The sequence below is a fragment of the Labrus bergylta genome, chromosome 20, assembly GCF_963930695.1.
Source record: "Labrus bergylta chromosome 20, fLabBer1.1, whole genome shotgun sequence".
Taxonomy (NCBI): Eukaryota; Metazoa; Chordata; class Actinopteri; order Labriformes; family Labridae; genus Labrus; species Labrus bergylta.
In genome coordinates, this window is record NC_089214.1 from 4,110,344 (window position 1) to 4,129,458 (window position 19,115).

Below are 19,115 nucleotides of genomic sequence, written 5' to 3' on the forward strand. Positions count from 1 at the left end.
GTAATTAAGGCAACACGAGTTAAATTCATTGACTTTTCCGACTGCCCGTGCATCCTAAAGTGGTATGCAGATTGTCCAGTCATGTCATGTCTCCCGGTAGAGATGTCTGACGGATGTCCAGCAGAGGATTAGCAGCGGTGAGACGTTATCAATTATGTAACAAACAGACAAGGGATGGATGTGTGCTGCATGGTTTGGTCAGTAATAGGTACGGTGTGTAATGCTCAAGTCTGATGATTGATTGCTTATAAATTTGGGTTACTGTGAAAGTATATTTCTTTTCTTTTAGCTCCGGTCTGTTCTCCTCTCAAACACTGTAGCTGTGTCCTAATTCAGGGACTGCAGTAATCAAAACATTACGACTATATCAGAACATTTGTTCGGCCTTGTTCTTTTTTAAGCTTTGCAGGAGGAATATCATGTTGTTCCATACACACATTGGAGTTACGGTTTGGGGACAAGATAAAAAAATGTATATGTATGCATTTCTACTTTTGGCATCAATTCTTATCAATTAGAGGTAACTTAACAGTGCCGGTTCTAGACCACTTTTACTGAGGGGGCCAAACTGGGGCCAATTATTTTCTCAGAGGGGAACAAGATGATCACTTTAAAATATATATATATTATGCCAAATAATAGCGCACATCATTAAATACCACAACATAAAATAACATGATTTATATTTGTTTCAGTAACAGTATTTAATACTAGATTGTGAATCCAGTTGTTGAATCAAATACTGTGTGTGCGTTATTAGGGGGGCTCTTTCTTTTGGAGTGGTGGCCACAGGGGGGACCAAGCTCAGTGTTACAGGGGCACAGGCCCCTGTTGGCCCCTGCCTAGAACCGGCCATTTAACTTAACTGTGAGTTAGGATACATTTGTTATTAGCGTGAAGATTAGCTAACATTTAAACACAGTAGTAGTAGTAGTAGTTTCTGAACCATAAAAGGACCAAGATTTAAATGAACTGGGAGCAGGTAATCAATTTAAATGAGGAAATAATGCCTCGCTGGGGAATGGTCTAATTGCTGGTGATTGAACCTTTGTGTTTTGCAATCTCTGGGCTTTATGGATGGTGATGTTTCGAGTGATAAACTTGGTTTGTGGTTTTCCCGTGCATTCGTTGGCACCCTATACTGTATTTAAAAAAAGCACTGAGCAAAAGCCCCCTCAACAAGCCAGCTGGTTAGGTTAGGGTCACCAGCGAAATATGGCAGCGTCCGTCGCGGGAGTATTCCAGCTTCAAATCGCTACAACGGAAGGAGACTGAGAAGTGCTGTGCTATTATACTGGTTGGCACATTTTTGGCTTAGTTAATATACTTCAAATTGATCTATTTCATGTCAGACATTATATATTGTGGTATGTTGTATTGTAGTCTACTTTGGGAGTTTATTCTATAAATTCATTGCAAAACAGGGTGTTTTAAAGTTGCACAACTATCACTAAGGCGTGTTGGTCATTGATTCACATCGGACCCTTACATTTCAGGTTGTTTCTGACTTCTTTTGTTAGCAGAGCATTTGGGAACCAGTGCTCAATCAACCACCCCCTGTGCTCTGTGTATTGTCCATACACGAGACGTTACATCTGCACCTCGTTATACATCACTCTTGCCTGAAATGTATGTTGACATCTGAACCCTGCGATTATGGAAACTCAGTTATTTGCAAAAGTCCCACTCTTTCCCAAGGCCTCCTTTCAGAAACCTAGAAAGCTATGTTTTTTTCAGAGTATAGTACCACTTATTGTGCTTTGAATTGTATTACTTTGTTACATAACCTGCACATATTTTAATTTTGTTTGAAAATGAACAGTCAGGGTGTAGCAGATGCTGCAACGTCGAGTGTTATAACCGTGAGTCAGATGACTCATATCCCTTCCTGTTCATTATTCTCAATTTGTGACTACTGTTTCCATGTGTCTGTGTTGGTCATTTATTTATTTATTTTTTTAGATCAGGCCTAGAAATACTTCTGTTTTCTTTTTTTCTTTTTTTACCCACTGCCCCTGCGGTTCCATCTTGGATTATTTGGACTCTTTTTAACTTCTTTTAGATGTCGAATTCGTCTGCGAACAAATGCTGTTAATTGGCATTCAACAAATAAATGACTCTCCTCTCCTGGCATCGCTGTAGTTGTAGTCATCACGTCCCTTTAGATGCCGTTTTCACATTATTTTTAGTCTTTCCCTCGACATAGAAGTTCTTTGCAAAGCTGTTTCTATGACATGCATGCTTACACAGACAATCTAATTATTATCATGTAAGGAAGAGTGCCATGCTATCCCTTTACAAACATACCATGAATTATTTATTATCTCAATGTATGTGTAGCTTACGGCCTCTCTGTGTGTGTTTTGCATCTTGTTCCAGATGAGCCTGTGCTGCGTTTTTTTCCTCAATTCAAAGGTTGATGTGCATCTACATTTAAGAACAGCTACAGTACAATACCACCAGTATATAAAGTGCTGCCAATGCAAAATGGAAATGTATTATGCTGTTATGTTGGGCTGTGATATTTCCCTTGGGGGATGGCTAAAAAAAAACAAAAAAAAAAACGTGAGTTTCTTAACATGTTTTATTCATGTGTGAAAATGAAATTGTTTAAACAACGACGTCACCATTGCACCATTGTAAGGCAATTCAGAGGTATTGGAAGATGTCTTCATAAAGTTTAAAAGTGCGACCCAGCTGAGCAATCGGCATGAAAAGTCTTAATCCTCTTGGTGTCAATTATGGCTGAACAAGTGGCTCATTTTTTTTCTCTTTCATTCCTCTCGCTCTCTCTCTCTCTTTCTCTCTCTCTCTCTCTCCTGGTGAGAAAGAGGCAGAGCTCCTTCATCTGAGCTGTGTTATAAGGATTTCTCCAAAAACTTTAATCTCCAAAGATGCATTTTCTTTAGTGCAGCTTGGGTACAGCTGAGCCTGAGAGAGAATTATTGAATAATGTAGTGTCTGAGATGGATGTTGGGAGCTTTTTGAAGCTGGAGCAGGCTGACGACCTCGGTGCAGTGCAGTAATGACGCAAAGGTTACTGCTATATAAAGAGTTTGTTTTTTACTTTAGCAGAAAGAGTAGTTCTGATGTTCATTTTATTCTTATTAAAATCTTCATATAAAGAGCAGGGCTGCACGTATTGTTCATTTTCATCCATATTGAAATTGTGTTTTATGATTCAGACATCGATTGATTTCTCAGTGAGTAATTATAGAAATGTCAAATAGTTGGAAAATCTGGGGTGCTGTTGTGCTGGTGGTTGGTTCCTGCACCCCATGTGTGTAGGCTGTTGTCCTCAGGGTGGGCGGCCAGGGCTAGTGTCTAATGCTCTCCAAACCCCCAACAGCTCTGGTGCACTCCATGTGTAGCATATCTCCTTTAATGCATGTCCACAGTGTGTAATTTGGGCCTAAGTGTGTTCGAAGTATGTATCTCAATAAAAGAGTGTAACACCAGAGTATGTAAAATTAAAAAAAGAAAAATGTAATGATTTTTGTGTAATACCATAACAAAGCCTTTTTTAGCACAATATATGATTGGTTGACTGAAATAATAACCAACCAATTCTTTTGAGTTCTAATAATCTTTGTAAAAGAAGTCTCTTGGAATATATTTCTCCTCTTGCAGCTACTCTACATCATTGCACCGAGGCCAGTGAAAATTTAGCAAAACTTGTTTGAAATCCTGAACCCTGAAAACAACCGTAAGAAGTCATTTTGGCAGTGTACCATTTCCTGTATTCACACAACGTCTGTCTGCTCTCCCTTGCAGCTTCACTCAAACTCAGATAAAGGCGACGGATCCGTCAGGTACATCCTGAGCGGGGAAGGAGCCGGGACTATATTTATCATCGACGAAGTGACAGGAGATATTCACGCCGCTAAGAGCCTGGATCGGGAGAGGAAAACGCATTATGTCCTGCATGCACAAGCCTTGGACCGCAACACGGAGGAGGCCCTGGAACCAAAGTCGGAATTCATCATCAAAGTACAAGACATCAATGACAATGCACCCAAATTTCCAGATGGACCCTTTGTAGCGACGGTGCCTGAGATGTCTGAATTGGGTGAGTAATGCTACAATTTAAAATGAACCGTCAAATGATTGCTCTCTGCTGTCCTCAGCAGTAAGCCTTCACCTGAGTGGGTTGAAGCAGAAAAAACTGTCTGGGCTTGAGTTATTTTTGTTTTATTTTTCCTGCATGTAATCCTTTTTTAGCCCTGCGGTGAAGACAAAAAAATGGAATGGCGAGACCTTCAATTCTACATCTTGTGTATGTTTTCAATCAACTCATGACCAAGTGATGCTGGGACACGGTTTACAGGAAGGTGTTAGGATGAACAAACATGATCAAACATGCTATTACCCCATGCTGCATTCTGCTTTGTCCTCTCTGGATAATGTTCTCCAGAATGTTTGATCTTCTGTAAGCCAGCCGAGTCCTCTTTTTCATCTTTGTTTTCTGGTTGCTGTGATGGCTTCCCGAGTGGGCAGGTCTTTATAAAGCACTCAATAATGCCTCCACAGCAATCCCCGCCATCGAGACTGTGGAGTCCTTCACATCATAGAGGAAAGAAAAGCCTCTATCCACCTCCTCGGAGACAACCGCTCTTCATACGCCCGGCATCATGTGGCAAAACATCTATTTTTTATTTCTTTATTGTACAGTTCTGTTTTTAGCCTGGGTGAACAAAAGCCACCCTTTTTCCCAGTCTGGTGTATTCTGCCTCAAAGCACAACAACCCCAAAGTACTGTGCTAAAATATTTCACAGCATCCGTCAAGACATATGCAGGTTGTCCAAAAAGGTAGCCAAACTGCTGTCAAAGCAATTTTGCTTGGAATTTACTATAAAATAGTGAATATGTGACACTGACAGTTTGTTGAAAACATTCCATTTAAAGCTGTCTGTCTAAAATAATATTTTCTGTTGCTGCAAAGGAGGTAGGCATACTTATTAGGAAATGTCGTAAGGGGGAAGGAATGCCTTCATTGGTTTCTTGCAGCAAGAAGATGGAAATGTGCAAGACTGATAAAATATGCAAACCCCGATAGACCTGTAGGCGCCCTCTTTATAAACAGTCAATATCTCCCTGGTTGGATTCATGAATATTCATGAACAGGCATGTCTGACACACATACAACTTCACCAGTCAGTATATTTGTTTTTCAGTTTGATGTGTGAAGTGCATATCTTAATTCTGAGAGTACTGCCCTGTGAGATCTAATGAGTTATGCATGGTGATTTCTCGCTTCTTAATCATTTTATTTAAGGTTGTGTTTGAAGGAGATAAAGGTGCCATTTGTAGCGTAGGACAAAAATATAAAAGAACTTGATAAAAAAAAAATATTTCCCCATGAGTGTCATTCAGTAGTTGACCAGTCATGCAAGTTCATGATAAAACATTTCAGCCCTATTTCCTCAATATTTGGGGTGTTGAATGATGTGTGAATTAAGTCAGAATTTGGTGATTTGCAAAACATGTAACCTCCACATTTAATTGGAAATAGCACAAATGTCACATGTCAAATGTATGAACTGAGAAATTACAATGTTTTTTTGGAAAGGTGTATGCTACATTGGAAATTGATGCAGACATGTTGCATGTTGATTGGACAGTTGCAACAAAGACTGGAAAAGTTGTGAAATGCCTAAAAAAACACCCAATGGAACAGCTCATGGTTAATAAGGTTAACTAGCAACAGGTTAGTAACATCAATGGGTGTAGAAAGAGCATCGTAGAGAGGCGGAGTCTTTCTAAGGTAAAGATGGGGAGAGGTACTTTCATATTGACAGAAATCAGTCACCCCAGTTCCCCATTGCTTACAAAATGTTGTTGAAAGAAATGGAATGCAACAGATTGGTACACATGACCCTGTCCCAACTTTTTCTATACAAGTTGCTGGCATCAAAGGGCATATACGGTAATTTGCCTTAAACAATGTACTGTAATTTCTCATTTTTTCTTTTTTTTAATGCTGTTACAATGAATTATTGGGTTTCAATGTTTTGCAATTTATCAAATGTTGTTGATGTTGCATTTTACACAATGACCCAACTCTTTTGTAATAGGGGAATTTTGAGGGGTATTGTAAATGGCTCGAGTACTTGGGCAGAAAAGAACGTTATCAGTAACATAGATGACTGTGCTAAAGTATGGAAAAAAATGCAAAACAATGAGCTAAGAGTTTTTACAAGTGCACCGGGAAAGCGAGCTGCCGGTAAATGACAATGCTAACATTAATAATTCTGAATGGTTCAGAAAAACCAACAAGTAGACTGAAAATTGATATAACACAGTATGACATTGTTACTCCCTTTCTTCAGTTCTAGGAACTATATTTCACAGACCTCTGTATTCACTAGGCTGATTCAGTTTGCTCTAGCCTGGCACCAGTTTACTGCAACGTTAGCTAAATAAGTACTGAAGAATGGTCATGAAATATCACTGCAATAAACTTTATGTGCACAAGCCTCTCTCCTATATATAGGCATAACAGATGCAGGGACGAAGGAAAAAAAGGTTCTAAGGCTTGCCAACCAATGAAGACTTTGCTGGTCCAAACACTTTTCATTGATTAACATTCGGTTGATGATTAGCAGGCAGCCCTAGAATTGAATCCTACAAAGATTTAAGTTTGACTTATTGGAAACATAACCTTTATCTTTGGACGAGTGCATAGTAGACTCATAAAAGATACATTTGCAAACCTAATCTGTGCTTTGAAATCATCGGTTAACTTCTAACTAGACCATTCATTTTAAAGTTTCAGTGTTCACTTGCTAACTTAATCATGGAATGCACAAAAAGAATCAATCACCAGTGATGACCCAAGGAAGGAAATCATCGACTGGGGAAAATAATTAGCCTTTTTTTCCTGCCCCCTCTTTTGCTGGTGTCCATTAAAGTAATTCCTCTTCGGTTCTGAGTCTGCGGCGTCAAATCGGCTGTAACAATCAACTGTCCTCACACTCCAGAGCACTAATCCCCCAGCATTTGTCAATACTGGTGCTCCAGAGTGCAGGAAGGGGATTGTCTGCAAATGTGTGGCAGCTAATTGGCTGTGATGTGCTCTTTTTTTAAGCCTAAATTGATTGGCTGGGCGCTTGCCAGGTAGTCCAATGTTGCTACGTCATATCTTCTATTCAATGTATTCATATATTTTAGAGTGCCAGATACAAGAAGTATCAATTTCCTACTGTTGTACACATCACCCAGTTGATGTCTCTAAATGGAAGTGCTGGAGATAAGAAGCTCCGCTTTCCAGTCAATCATTTCACTCCTGGTAAAATGACTGTTTAATACTTGTTTCAAAACCTAGAGGAAGTAGTAGTGGTCTGTGTAGATGAAGAGTTATGATTAAATGACTGCTCTTGGAACTGATGTACGGAAATTGATCCAAATTGCACACATGGGCAAGTGTTGAATTCTTAATAAACAACCAAATTGAGATTTCAGAGTTCCATTATAAGGACTTATTTTCCTCCCTTTGCCACTCTAAAATGTTGTTTTCAGTAAATGCATTCATCCATCATGAAACACAGATCAATGTTGTTTTAGCTTGCTCTAACATCTGATGTCTTTTGAGATGTACTTGCACATTTTCTTTCTCTTTGAGATTTCAAAGCACTTCCCGTATCTGATGACAGGCCTCTCTGAAAAGCAGCGTGTTGAAATTTTTCCTCCATTAAGATGCCATCTTATTTCATCTTACCAAGTATCACCCAACATCTCACAAACTAATTGCGGCTTCAATGCTGTATAGCTCTGGGTTTTTCATGTCACAACCAAATCAAAATGCAAATGAAAGAAGATTATATAAAATCTTTAACTCAGACTGAGGGAGGATAAGGAGAATCCAATGGTTTTAATACAATTTGTCAGAGTCTACCCTTGGTCTTTTTAAAAGTACATTATGTTTTGCGGTTGGGGAATGAGTCACTTTGGGTCTTTAAAAAGAAAGTGGATACAAATTGGAACAATGTTTGTCATGGGGGTAATTAATGGGCAGAATGATTTGGTTATGTAGAGCCAAGCAAATTACACAATGTCTCTGCAAGAAACTCAGAACTACATGCCCTGATTTTGAACTATGGCATGCTTGCAATTTATTCAAACTCTTGCAGTGCAAGTATCCTGGAAAGTCTGACCAATATGACCAAGTCATATACACTCGGTGGTCACCTTATAAGGTACATCTGTCCAGTCTTGTGCAATCCAATTCAACAGCTCTGCCGTAAAGTCTACTTTTATGATGCCTATATTGTCCAGACAGTATCATAAAGGTGTTCATTGAATTATATGTTTTAGCTCCGAGGTCATATTAAGTCACTGTGTTGTATTGGACTGCAATATATCAATAGATTTGTCATGAACTATAATAGAGAGGATAAAAAATAAAATAGACTTCTCAATATGAGGTAGTCCAGTGTGGAAAAAAAAAACCTTTAACTTGACCTTAGTCATAAAGATATTACACACTGTTATTAAGGGGGCACAGGCTGTATGTACCGATAGATTAGACTCTTGTGTTCTCTGTAATTGTGGCCACCAGGAACATTGCCATTTTAAAAAGTAATCCTGGTACAATGCAAGGCGGAGTACACAACTGAAACCACAAATATACCTCTATAACCCTGAAACAGTCTTACATTCAGACAATGCAGTGTAGACTTGATTTTGAAGTCATTGTAAATGTTAAATCTTTGAAAATAGTCAATTTGCTTCAATTTAGAGAAAGGGGGCTTGATGGTTTCAGGTTAATACCAATATGTAGTAACTCAATTGTATACAATGACTCCAAGATTAGCAAACTTTTTAACATCAATATCAATGCTTTCAGTCACCAGTTTAGCACCAGCAGAATCCCTATTCATCAGTCGATTTATGTACTTTCTAATAACTTTTCCTAGACGGATGACTCTGAACCAGCTTAGCTTCCAAGAAAATTCCGCGATTTGATCAAGTCAAAAATAATTCCAATTGCAATTTCCTCAGCAATGTCTACATAGATTCAGAGTGACCAAGCATACAGTCGACTACACTGTTCATTATGGTTGATATTTCTCACTGCTCCTTTAGCCCCCCCCCCCACAAAAAAAAAAAAAGTCATATCTGGTGGGACACAGTGTACTGAGTTTCACTTGTTTAATTGAGTTAAATTCCCATATGAAACTACAGAGCAAGAAGATTTACAGGCTTTAGGATGTATCATATAGCTCATATGTCCCCTTACACAACCAAGCTAGGATTGCTACATATACTAATACACAATGTAAGCTAACAATGCAATTAAAATGTGCTCATCATGCAATTATAATGGCTTAATGAAGCCTGTAATGCTGGTTGAGCATCACTTCATGTGTTAAATTGGACCACAATGGCTTTAACGCATCATTTTTTGAGATTACACTGTAAATACTGAGCTGTCCTAAGTGTTTTAAGCACTTGTCTTTGTTATTGTCATCTTTTGCAAAAAAAAAATCACTCAGAAACTAACAGCAACATTTGTATGCTATTCTCCATTTATCATCCCAAGACTAGGACAATGACTAGACAAATGTCTATTTAACATTCATATGGTATAACTTATGAGCTACAGCCAGTGTATTCTGTGCATCTGCACCCATAAAGACTTGATTACTCATTATCATTTAATACCAAATGTATTTCAGTGCTAGTTATTCTTTTGGACTTATTATGTCTTTTTGTAAAGACAGATTGCAAGATACGAACATACTTTTTTTGTTCTTGTGGAGATAAGTTATGTACAGTCGGCAGCATATTATGCAAAATATTGTGTGAGTATTTGCTAAAGCATGCTAAACCACAATGTTGCATCTCTTCTGTTTTAAATTGAGGATGTGTCCAGCATTTAAAGTATCTCTCTCTGTAACCTTGCTGCCATATATTAACATCTATTGCACAGTAATTCCCCCGGGGACTCAAAAACACTACAACATGGTTGCTAGGAGATTTCCAACAAACGGCTTTTACTCAACAATATCATGGTATTGACCTTAAAAAAAAAACCTTTTAAGAGTGACAGTGTCTGGAAAATAATTTGTACTGTGTTCATTTTTTAGGCACATCTGTGTTGCAAGTCACTGCGACTGACGCCGACGACCCCACATATGGAAACAGCGCCAGGATAGTCTACAGTATTCTACAAGGACAGCCATATTTCTCCGTCGACCCCAAAACAGGTGCAGTATTATTGCATTCTTGGGTAAAATGAATTTTAGAAAAGCACTCTAAAATCTATTTTCATAGATGGGTGTAATGCTTCATTTCTGTTTCTATTGTTGATCTCCAAAAGTGATATGTACATCATGCTGTGAAGTCTGTGCACAATCCCTGCAGTGAACATTCTGTTCTGTTGCTGCCACACGTCTGACATCGTAAAAGCCAGAAAGCAGCCACAGTAGAGTTATAGACCACTCATACGACTGCTGTATTGTCGAGCACGCAAACCCACTTTTTGTTGGCCATAACTAACTCCTCAAGGGTCAAAGGAGCCATTTGCGGAGATGTGTTCAGAAAGCCATTGTTTCCTACCTTTAGAAAAGGAGGTAAAAAGCCCGGACAGGCAGTGCTCAGTCTTTTCAGTCCATCTATTGTCTGAGAGGGCTTTGCTGGAGTCTATTAAATGTTAATAAACCTTTTAAAGTACAAGATATATAACTTTTATATGACGTGAAAATGTGTCCCTGTGAGTGTGCGCATGTTTATTTCTGATCTCTCTTTGTCTCACAAAAGGGTTTGCTCGTGCACATTTGTGTTTGAAGTTTTACATGCTTGCCTCGGCTGATTCTGCTGCTGCCGGTTAACATGAACAACAATGCGATTGTCTGAACTGAATCATTGCTGTCTGGAGCATCTATTGGCCCCTTTGAGACTACAACGCCCATGTAAAACATGAATTCTTTGCTGAATGAGCAACACAAATGAAACACGGAATATTTTGACTTTACCTTGGGGGGGGAAGGCAGTGGGGGATTAATGGAGCAATTTCACAGCGCTGTGGTGAGGTTGTAGCAATGCCAATGCTTTTGCAAGGAAACTGGGCTTTGTGCACACAAAACCTCATACTCTGGTATATTAGCTCTGTTAGTGTAGTCGAAATCATGCTCTCGATTAAAAAATAATTATATGATTTTTCTGTATGCAGTGGGCTTTCGGACACATCAGATGGCTCGTTTTGCTTGAGCTGACTCTGCATCTTGATCGAAGGGCTAGGCAGCTGCTCTTTCAGCACAGCTCTATTCCTCCCTCATGTATTCATTTACACAAGTCTCTGTTGTTTTTCTCTGCCACCAGCAAACCACCCTTCCTCACTTAAATTAGCAGGAGAAACTCCAGTGGTCAGTGGAAAACATGCACAGGGCCACGAGAGCCACGCTTGCATGTGATCTTAAATATACTAAGCCCAAGTCTTAAAGTAGCGCTGGGGAGCTGAAGCTGCTTATGCACATGTCTCACAGTGCATTAGTGTGTTACATCCACAGGTAGCGGATTCCCTACATGTTGGAGACATCACAAAGGGATATACACGTATCATTAGCAGGATTTAAAGAACACACAGTTCCAAACACACACACACACCAACAAATCCACCTCTGCCCATTTGACCTTGGATCTGCTGGCCGGATCCAACAGTGACAGATTTTTACAAGACCCCATGAGGAAGGAGGAGAGATCATTTAAGGACAGAGGGTAATGATAGCATTTGGCCTGCACATATGGTGCAGAAGGAATCCCCATAGAACTGTCTCAGCTTTGCCCTAAATCCTAAGCAAGAAACAAGTTAGCAGTTTCAGCTGTTCCCCCTCCCTGGCTAAAGTGGTTTGATCCTCTCAGTGCCACCAGGAACTGCAGGCCGCTCTGACAGTTTGGAAATTGTATTAAATGGAAAATTGACCACAGGCACAGGACATGTGGCTTATATAACAGGCTGCCTTGGCAAAGCAATTGTACACTTGTGTTTCAGCTGAAACTCTCACCAAATATACGTTTTTGTCATGTCTGTCAGCGTACAATAATCAAATGCTTTGCATGTGTGCCTTAGACCCTTCCAAAAAATGAAAAGCGACAGGGTATTTGCGGATGTGTACAACTCGAATGTAACCATTCTTATTTCTCCAACATTTAAAGCACTGTGTGCCACAAAGTGTGTGCTTGGCTTCATTCTGCAGTGCATCTTAATTAAACTGTTACTGTGTTTATTAAAACTTATAAAGAGGATCATTACCATGATCACCTCTCCAAAATTAACTGCACTGTCATTACACTTAATAACTTTAAAAGTGCTTTTTTTAATGAGCAAATTACCACTATCATACCTACATTTAGATAAATCTGTTTTGTAAGCTGGCTCCATTAAGAAAATGAAAGCTCTACGCTTACAAGTGCAAAACCCAACATGAAGATCCTATAGGTCCACGCCATTGTAGCTATGTTTAATGATGGCATCTTGTATGTTTGAGACATCAAATATTTTTAACAAAGGTGCAAAATAAAAGTATATTACCTTCACATTTGGAAACTTGATCTATGACTTTGTAGTGCTTACCATTTACAAAGAAACAGGCAGGTGTTTTTTTTTTTAAAATCAAAGCACAGTCATGTTAATTACACATTCTGCATTTCAGTGTCAGATGACAGACATGTTAATAACTAAATATAAAATGTCTGAGTTCATGTCACCTAACCCATTAATTAAACATGGAAGAGCATCAAAACATCTGTCACTGCAGTAAATAGGATTCAATTATGGATGTAAATTTGTAATTGGTTCGTCTGCTAGTGCCATGCAGCATGCTTGAAAGAAGGGACTGATGCATGTGACAAAGATGGCAGGCTTGAGGGAGGAACTGTGGGTAGCAGAACATCAATGTAGCAGCTTTATTGAACAATAATGGGACAATCCAAAATATTCTGAATTGACCTTCCTCTTGTTCTTTGTCATGAATCTCCAAAATGTGTTTCCTAAGTACACAGAGTACAGATTCAATAAAGGTACACTAAATAGAGGCGTAACTGTTCAAATGTCCCATAGACCCATAATTCATTGCAATGTCCTGCACTCCTTGTCTGATACATGTAATTGCAGTTAAGGACAGTAATTTAAAAGAAAGTGCCGTTTTCTTACTTTTTATGTTTCTTGACATGGGGATGTTTTGTCTAATTTCAAGAAACTTGGCATTTAACATTTGTTTTTCAGTTTTTTTTCTCCTTATCTACTTGCAATTTCAGCCTCTTTTTTGTCTTTTTTGCTTCTATTATTTTCAAATAAGATGTTTGAAAACTTAGTTGAGCTAAGGTAACAGGCTTCTGGCTTTAGCCTCAAATTGAGCTATCAAATAGCTAGCTAGCTGTTAGCTATATTGTCAAGCTAAGCTAACAGCCCGCTGACCATTGCTACTTGACTTTCAGCAAAGTAAATGATTACCACTGTAAATCCTCAAAATTGTCAAGTTGTTTCATTAAATCATCAACATTTTCGGATTGAACAAAGACGCTGGGTGTTGATAAAGCTTTGCTACAGTCAAGAATTTCAAAGAACACCTACAAATCCTGACAAGGTGTCCTTTAAGAAGGACCCTGAGCACCCAACCTGCTGCTTATGTTTTGACTTGTCTGGGGATTTTGGTGAACAGGAGCAGATGCACAAGGACAGCAGAGTATTAGACAAACAGACTGAACCTCTATCTGCTCTCTGAATGTAAATCTCACAGGATAAAAGTTAGAAGTAAAGCCTGGATGTACTTTTTTGATGGATTTACTCTTGGAAAGCTCTGTCACATTTCGTCAGGGTTATTTGACAATATTAGCTTCGCCAGAGTAGTTATATTTAATAAGTCACATGCTAACTGTGTTAAGAACAATCGCCGCATTGACTTTACTTGATTACATGGTTTGCGAATTCCAAAACTGCAAGCCAGCATTTTCTAGAACAGCTTCCTATATCTCAGCAAAAGTACATCTTAGACGGTAGCTGCATTTATCCTTTTTATAGCCGGGTCGTAACTCCTGTCTTTCCCATCACTACTGTGCATCTGTCACTTACCCGCAGAGACATCAAGGTTGTTCCTCTGGAGTCTCATAGACGAATGCCCCCTCCCCTCCATCCCCACCTCACATCTGTACTCACTCACACACACAGGCAAACCTCACCACACTGCAGAACCCCTAAGTCCCTTTTGCATCTTAAATAGGCTAATATCTCTGCTGATCTGGGATTTGGAAGTGTTCGAGTTTATTGAAGGAGCTGACACAGATCAAGACGTTTTTGGCGGTTCATGGATTAAGTCTTACCTCTGCTTGGATCAAGAAAAGAGCTTTCTATTTGTCAATCACTTGAGTCTTGAGCAGTCCCACCAGATATTCACATTCAGATATGCAAACCAACGTATGACAGAGCATTCTTTGGAGGTAAAAATAAGTACTTTTATGATTTCTGAGATTTTTTTCACAGCTGCTTTTATTAGTGTTATCTCCCTTTGCTTCAGAAATGTTAAGAGTGCAGACACACAGGGATAACACTGTATTGGAAGGGCCAAAAACCAAGAATCCTGAAGCTGGAGATTGAAGAGTGCTTTAGTAATCTCCTATAATCCTTTTTGTTCACCCAGGAGATTGTCCTTCTTTAGAAGTTTGCAGCCAGACAAAGAGGTGGATAGTGCGATGGTATCAACTTTAATAGACTGGGGAGGTTGAGGAAAAGGCTAACCACCTCACTGTGTCAAATGGGCCCAGGTTCAGGGAAGTCAGCGCTTTCTCAATTATTTTCTAAATTAACTCACGAGCTCTGTAGAGATTTAGCGGAGACTATCTAAGGTATAACAGATCAAAAATGGACAGGGAAAGGAGTTCAGGGGTGCGATCCTCATGTCAAAGTACTGACATACCTCTCAGGTTCTCGGGCGTTTCAAAGAATTCCTCTGCTGCCTTTCCTGTATTGTTAAAGAATTTCACTTAAGAAGGAGTGCAGTCCAGCAATTGTAGGTTTGTAATGTAGCTGTGATGCATTAGCTGAAAATGTGTTGCTACACTTTCCTAGCTGGACAAAAATCCCTGATTCTGTTTAGTATTTTCTCTCTGTAGGCTTCTCCTTTGTTTGTTTGAAGGCAAATAATGGACAGAAGATCATCCTCACTTTCTGAACTGTGGAATTACTAAAGCCTGAAAATAAAACCTCACATATTTAATGCATACTTATCATCCCTAAACCCACTGCAGTGAAATATCGCTCAGAGCGATGTGCCTCCACGAGTAAAGGGGTAATAAGAGACTTGAAAGGTCAGATCATCTGTCTTGGTGTTGTTTTAATGGGGAGTGTGGCCACTTGCCAAGATCTGTGTGTCTCAAGGACCCCAGGTTAAGTAATGCTAAGACTCTGGTTAATAACAAAGGACTTCCAATTGAGTTTGCAGACCTCGCATCATTACAGGAAAAGTGGCTGCAAGCACTTTGATTAGTTTTGAAAACAAGAAGAGCAGCAGATCCATGCTGAGACCTGGCATTTTGAAAAGAACACTTTGGTAGAAAATAAATCGCCTGTGTTCTGCTTCTTGGAAATGGCTTGTTACATATGTATGGTTCATGGAGTTTCTCTATGGGAACCTATTAGAAAATATTAAATGTTAAGGATTCAAAAACGTAGTGATGATTGAAGCTGTGCATTTCTATTGAAGTGCAAAATCTAAACTTCTTGGATCTGGTCTCTGATCTAGAAATGTATGTGATCAATCTATTACATTGTGTTTTTCTTTTGGTTTGTTTGTCAGCTGGTCCATCTACACATTAGTCTGTCCGTCTGCTTTTCATCTGCCAAATTGTCTGTTTGTCCTTTGTCGACTATACGATTACACCTAGTCACTCTTGCTTCTCTGCACCAGAATTACTAGTAAGTTAAACTCATTACTGATACTTTTACATGGTGGACCTCATTGACGGTCAATATTATTTAAAATCTGTAATGCAGCTACCCACAATTAGCAGGGGCTCTAGCCATAGACTTGCTATAGTTCCCTTTAGTGGGCTTTCTCTCTCCACTCTACTACCTGGATGTAAACAAGAACAGTAACAGATAGAATCTCTGAACGTGCAGTTTGGCAGTGTTTTGAAATAGTAAACTGAGATAAAATTTTATGTAAGCTGTGCCGGGTTAAACTAGCATATCAAGCGGAGTAATGCATACGTTAACCTGCAGGGAGGGCTGAAGGCTGGATATGCTGGCTCTGCTAACGTTAGCCATACTTAGTGAACCAATCATACATTGTTTTCCCGGAGATACTGTGATCCAGTATTTAGCTGAGTTAAATAAATTGTGGCTAATTTAGACTGTTTTATGAAAGTTTTTTTTTCTTCTTTACATTAGTTGGACAGTCTGAATTTAAATTTCAGTTTATTCGACTTTGAAATGAATTGCCTAGGAACATCCCTAGTCCTATTATTGTTTTCTAGATATCTTAGTAACACCTTCAGAGAATATCTTCAAATTTTGCTCAATCATTGACTACGATTCAAGGATCAATTATTACCAGTTTCTTGATCAAAAGCCTGAGATCACCATGATCTCTAAAACAATTTCTATGTTACGTGTTATGAAACAGGTTCTGCTTGTAGACACCATCTTTGGGACTATTAGATTCTCTGTGATCTCAAATAAAAATACTGATGCAAACTTTTTTCTTACATTCACCCCAAAGCCACAGCATATCCAGCAGGAAGGGCACCAATGATTATGCCTTACTTTCAGTAAGAGACCCAACATAACTCAGTCTGTTAGTGTCTGCTTAAAATTTGAAAGACAGAATTCACCACTTCCTCATAGGTTAGTCAACTTCCATTTTAGTAGAGTCTCACATTCTGAAATCCAGACATATTCCTATATTGAACAACTGAATGGATAAATGAAGTGTGAAAAGGCAACAAAAGGAAAACGCTACAGTTTAAAAATATCTTAATATTCACTTTGATATCCCTCAGAAGAAAGTTCTCCACCACATTAGTGTCTTTCTGCGTCCTGCTCTACTTAACGCTTGTTCCTCTGAAAGCAGAACTAATACACACAAAATGACACTGTTAGACTCTGTCCGAGAAGGTACATGAAACGAAGTGAGTCGATTCAATTTGCTTGAAGGAACTTTACAGAAAAAAATCTAGTTTTGCTTTATCCCACAACCTCGAACAAGTGCTGTTTCTTTGTTCCTCCAAAGAGCATTTAAAGGACACATAGCATACTGTGACATCTTGCATTGAAAAACTCTTTCTTAACCAGTCGACTGAATCTGTCCTTTTCATGGGAAATGTCTTGAAGCATCAGCCACCAGAAAAACAATACAATCAATAGGATATAATTTCTACCAAAGTGGCTGCTGAACTCTATTCACATCTCATTCATAGAAATGATTTCACCTTCTCAGGTTTATTTTTGTAGCTGTTAATTGAGATTGCAAAATCACCATGTTAGTGGAACTCTTGAATGTATTTTCATCACAACACTTTCTCCTTGTAAACCTTAGAATACAGACCAAATGGAGGATCCTACTGAGTTGTGTAAAAGAGCGCCATGGCTGCAACAATCATTCTTAGCAGAAAGCAATTACTTCATTATTACATGATATCTGTTTGAGTCAATTCAGCTATATTACATAAAATGGTGTTAACACTGGAGGGGCGGCAGGGAGTAGCTGCAGTCTGGATTTAGAAGATTGTTGTTGAATAATCCTGGTTAAATGGTTGGGGGAAAAAACAATAGCAAAAGCATGAATAGGAAGTATTTTGGTTCGACACATTTTAGGAACTTTCTAGGCTACTCCAAGAAATGGCATCACAATAAGCAAAAGCAACAATGTGGGCCCTTTATTTTATTCAACTTACTTTCGGTGTGTCAAGATTTTTTTTTTTTACCTATGTTAAGAATAGTTTTAGATATTTATGTTTTAATTTAAGTATCAGAATTAAGGCAACATTTAGACACCTTATGAATCCTTACGGTTGGTTGACTTGCATTTTTTTTAAGAATAGGTTGCAAATACTCTAGTGCTATTAAGTATTTCAGGAGACTTCAAGAACTGACATCACACTAAGCAAAAGCACCAATACAGTCGGACTCATTTCAATACTATGTTCAAACGGTTAACCACCATCTACTTATATAAATTCTTTCATTTCTAATTCCAATGATAGGTTTTTGTTCTAATTAGTCCTCATATATCATATTATTTATAAAGAAATGTCCCTGTCTGTTGTTTCACTGCTGATGAGTTCAGGTTCACAGGCAGTCTACAAGCCCTCAGCCACAACCCAGTGTGACAGATGATGTGTAACCTTAGATCCCCTGGATCTTAATACTGTTGGCTGCCTTGCTCCTTGACCCACTTTTAATGATTATTCTGCCTGAGGCGAGTGGATTAGTTTCTGTCTATAGAGTCTTGGAGAAAGAAAGAGGGAAATGACCTATTGTATAACACTGCTATAGCTGACTCTTCTGTGAAATTAGGGAATCATAAAACTGTATTAATTCACTGTAAAATGATTTTTTTATGGGAAATTCAAGCTGTCAAGATAAGAAATGGGAACTGAGTACTAAATGAACTTTGGACACCGTGACCAGAGCTGACGAGAAAACCCTTGTGTGAGTGGATTAGTGTGTTGTGTAATCCTCCTATTTATAGATGGTTTCCCTGTGTTGACAAATACAATTACAGAAGGTAATGCAGGAGCACTATTTCTAGGCACCTGGTGAGCGTAATTCAAAACTTTGTTGAATGCTCTTTCAAAATATATGACTTGCTAGATGTGAAATGCTTCAACAAGTTTGCCAGCTGGTCTATAAATTTAATTGTCTGTCTTATAGTGGACGGCTGACAACAGCTGCCTTTCTTAATCTTCTGACAACAGAATGGTGCTGTTGTGACAGCACCTGCATAATTTGATAAGGTATATGGCCTTGAACCACTTGGAGTTGTAGTAAAATTATATTAAGAACTAAGAAAACAGTCTTGTCAGTTTGGCGGCCCCCTTGAAGTCAATGAAGTGATTCACTCAACTCAATTCAACTTGCATTTTGTCAGTCAGATGTCTGCACTTTCATTGATTGGAT

The 19,115-nt window shown here is 38.8% G+C and overlaps 1 protein-coding gene across 2 annotated transcripts in view; it reads left to right on the forward strand.

The window, feature by feature from the left end:
- Positions 1–19,115, forward strand: part of LOC109992537 (cadherin-18) — a 189,208-nt gene that overhangs the window by 129,522 nt on the left and 40,571 nt on the right. For both annotated transcript variants that reach the window (XM_065949050.1, XM_020645202.3), the window contains exons 3-4: positions 3,775–4,069; positions 10,090–10,209. In XM_065949050.1, coding sequence (XP_065805122.1) covers positions 3,775–4,069; positions 10,090–10,209 — 415 coding nt within the window. The remainder of the gene's footprint in view (positions 1–3,774; positions 4,070–10,089; positions 10,210–19,115) is intronic.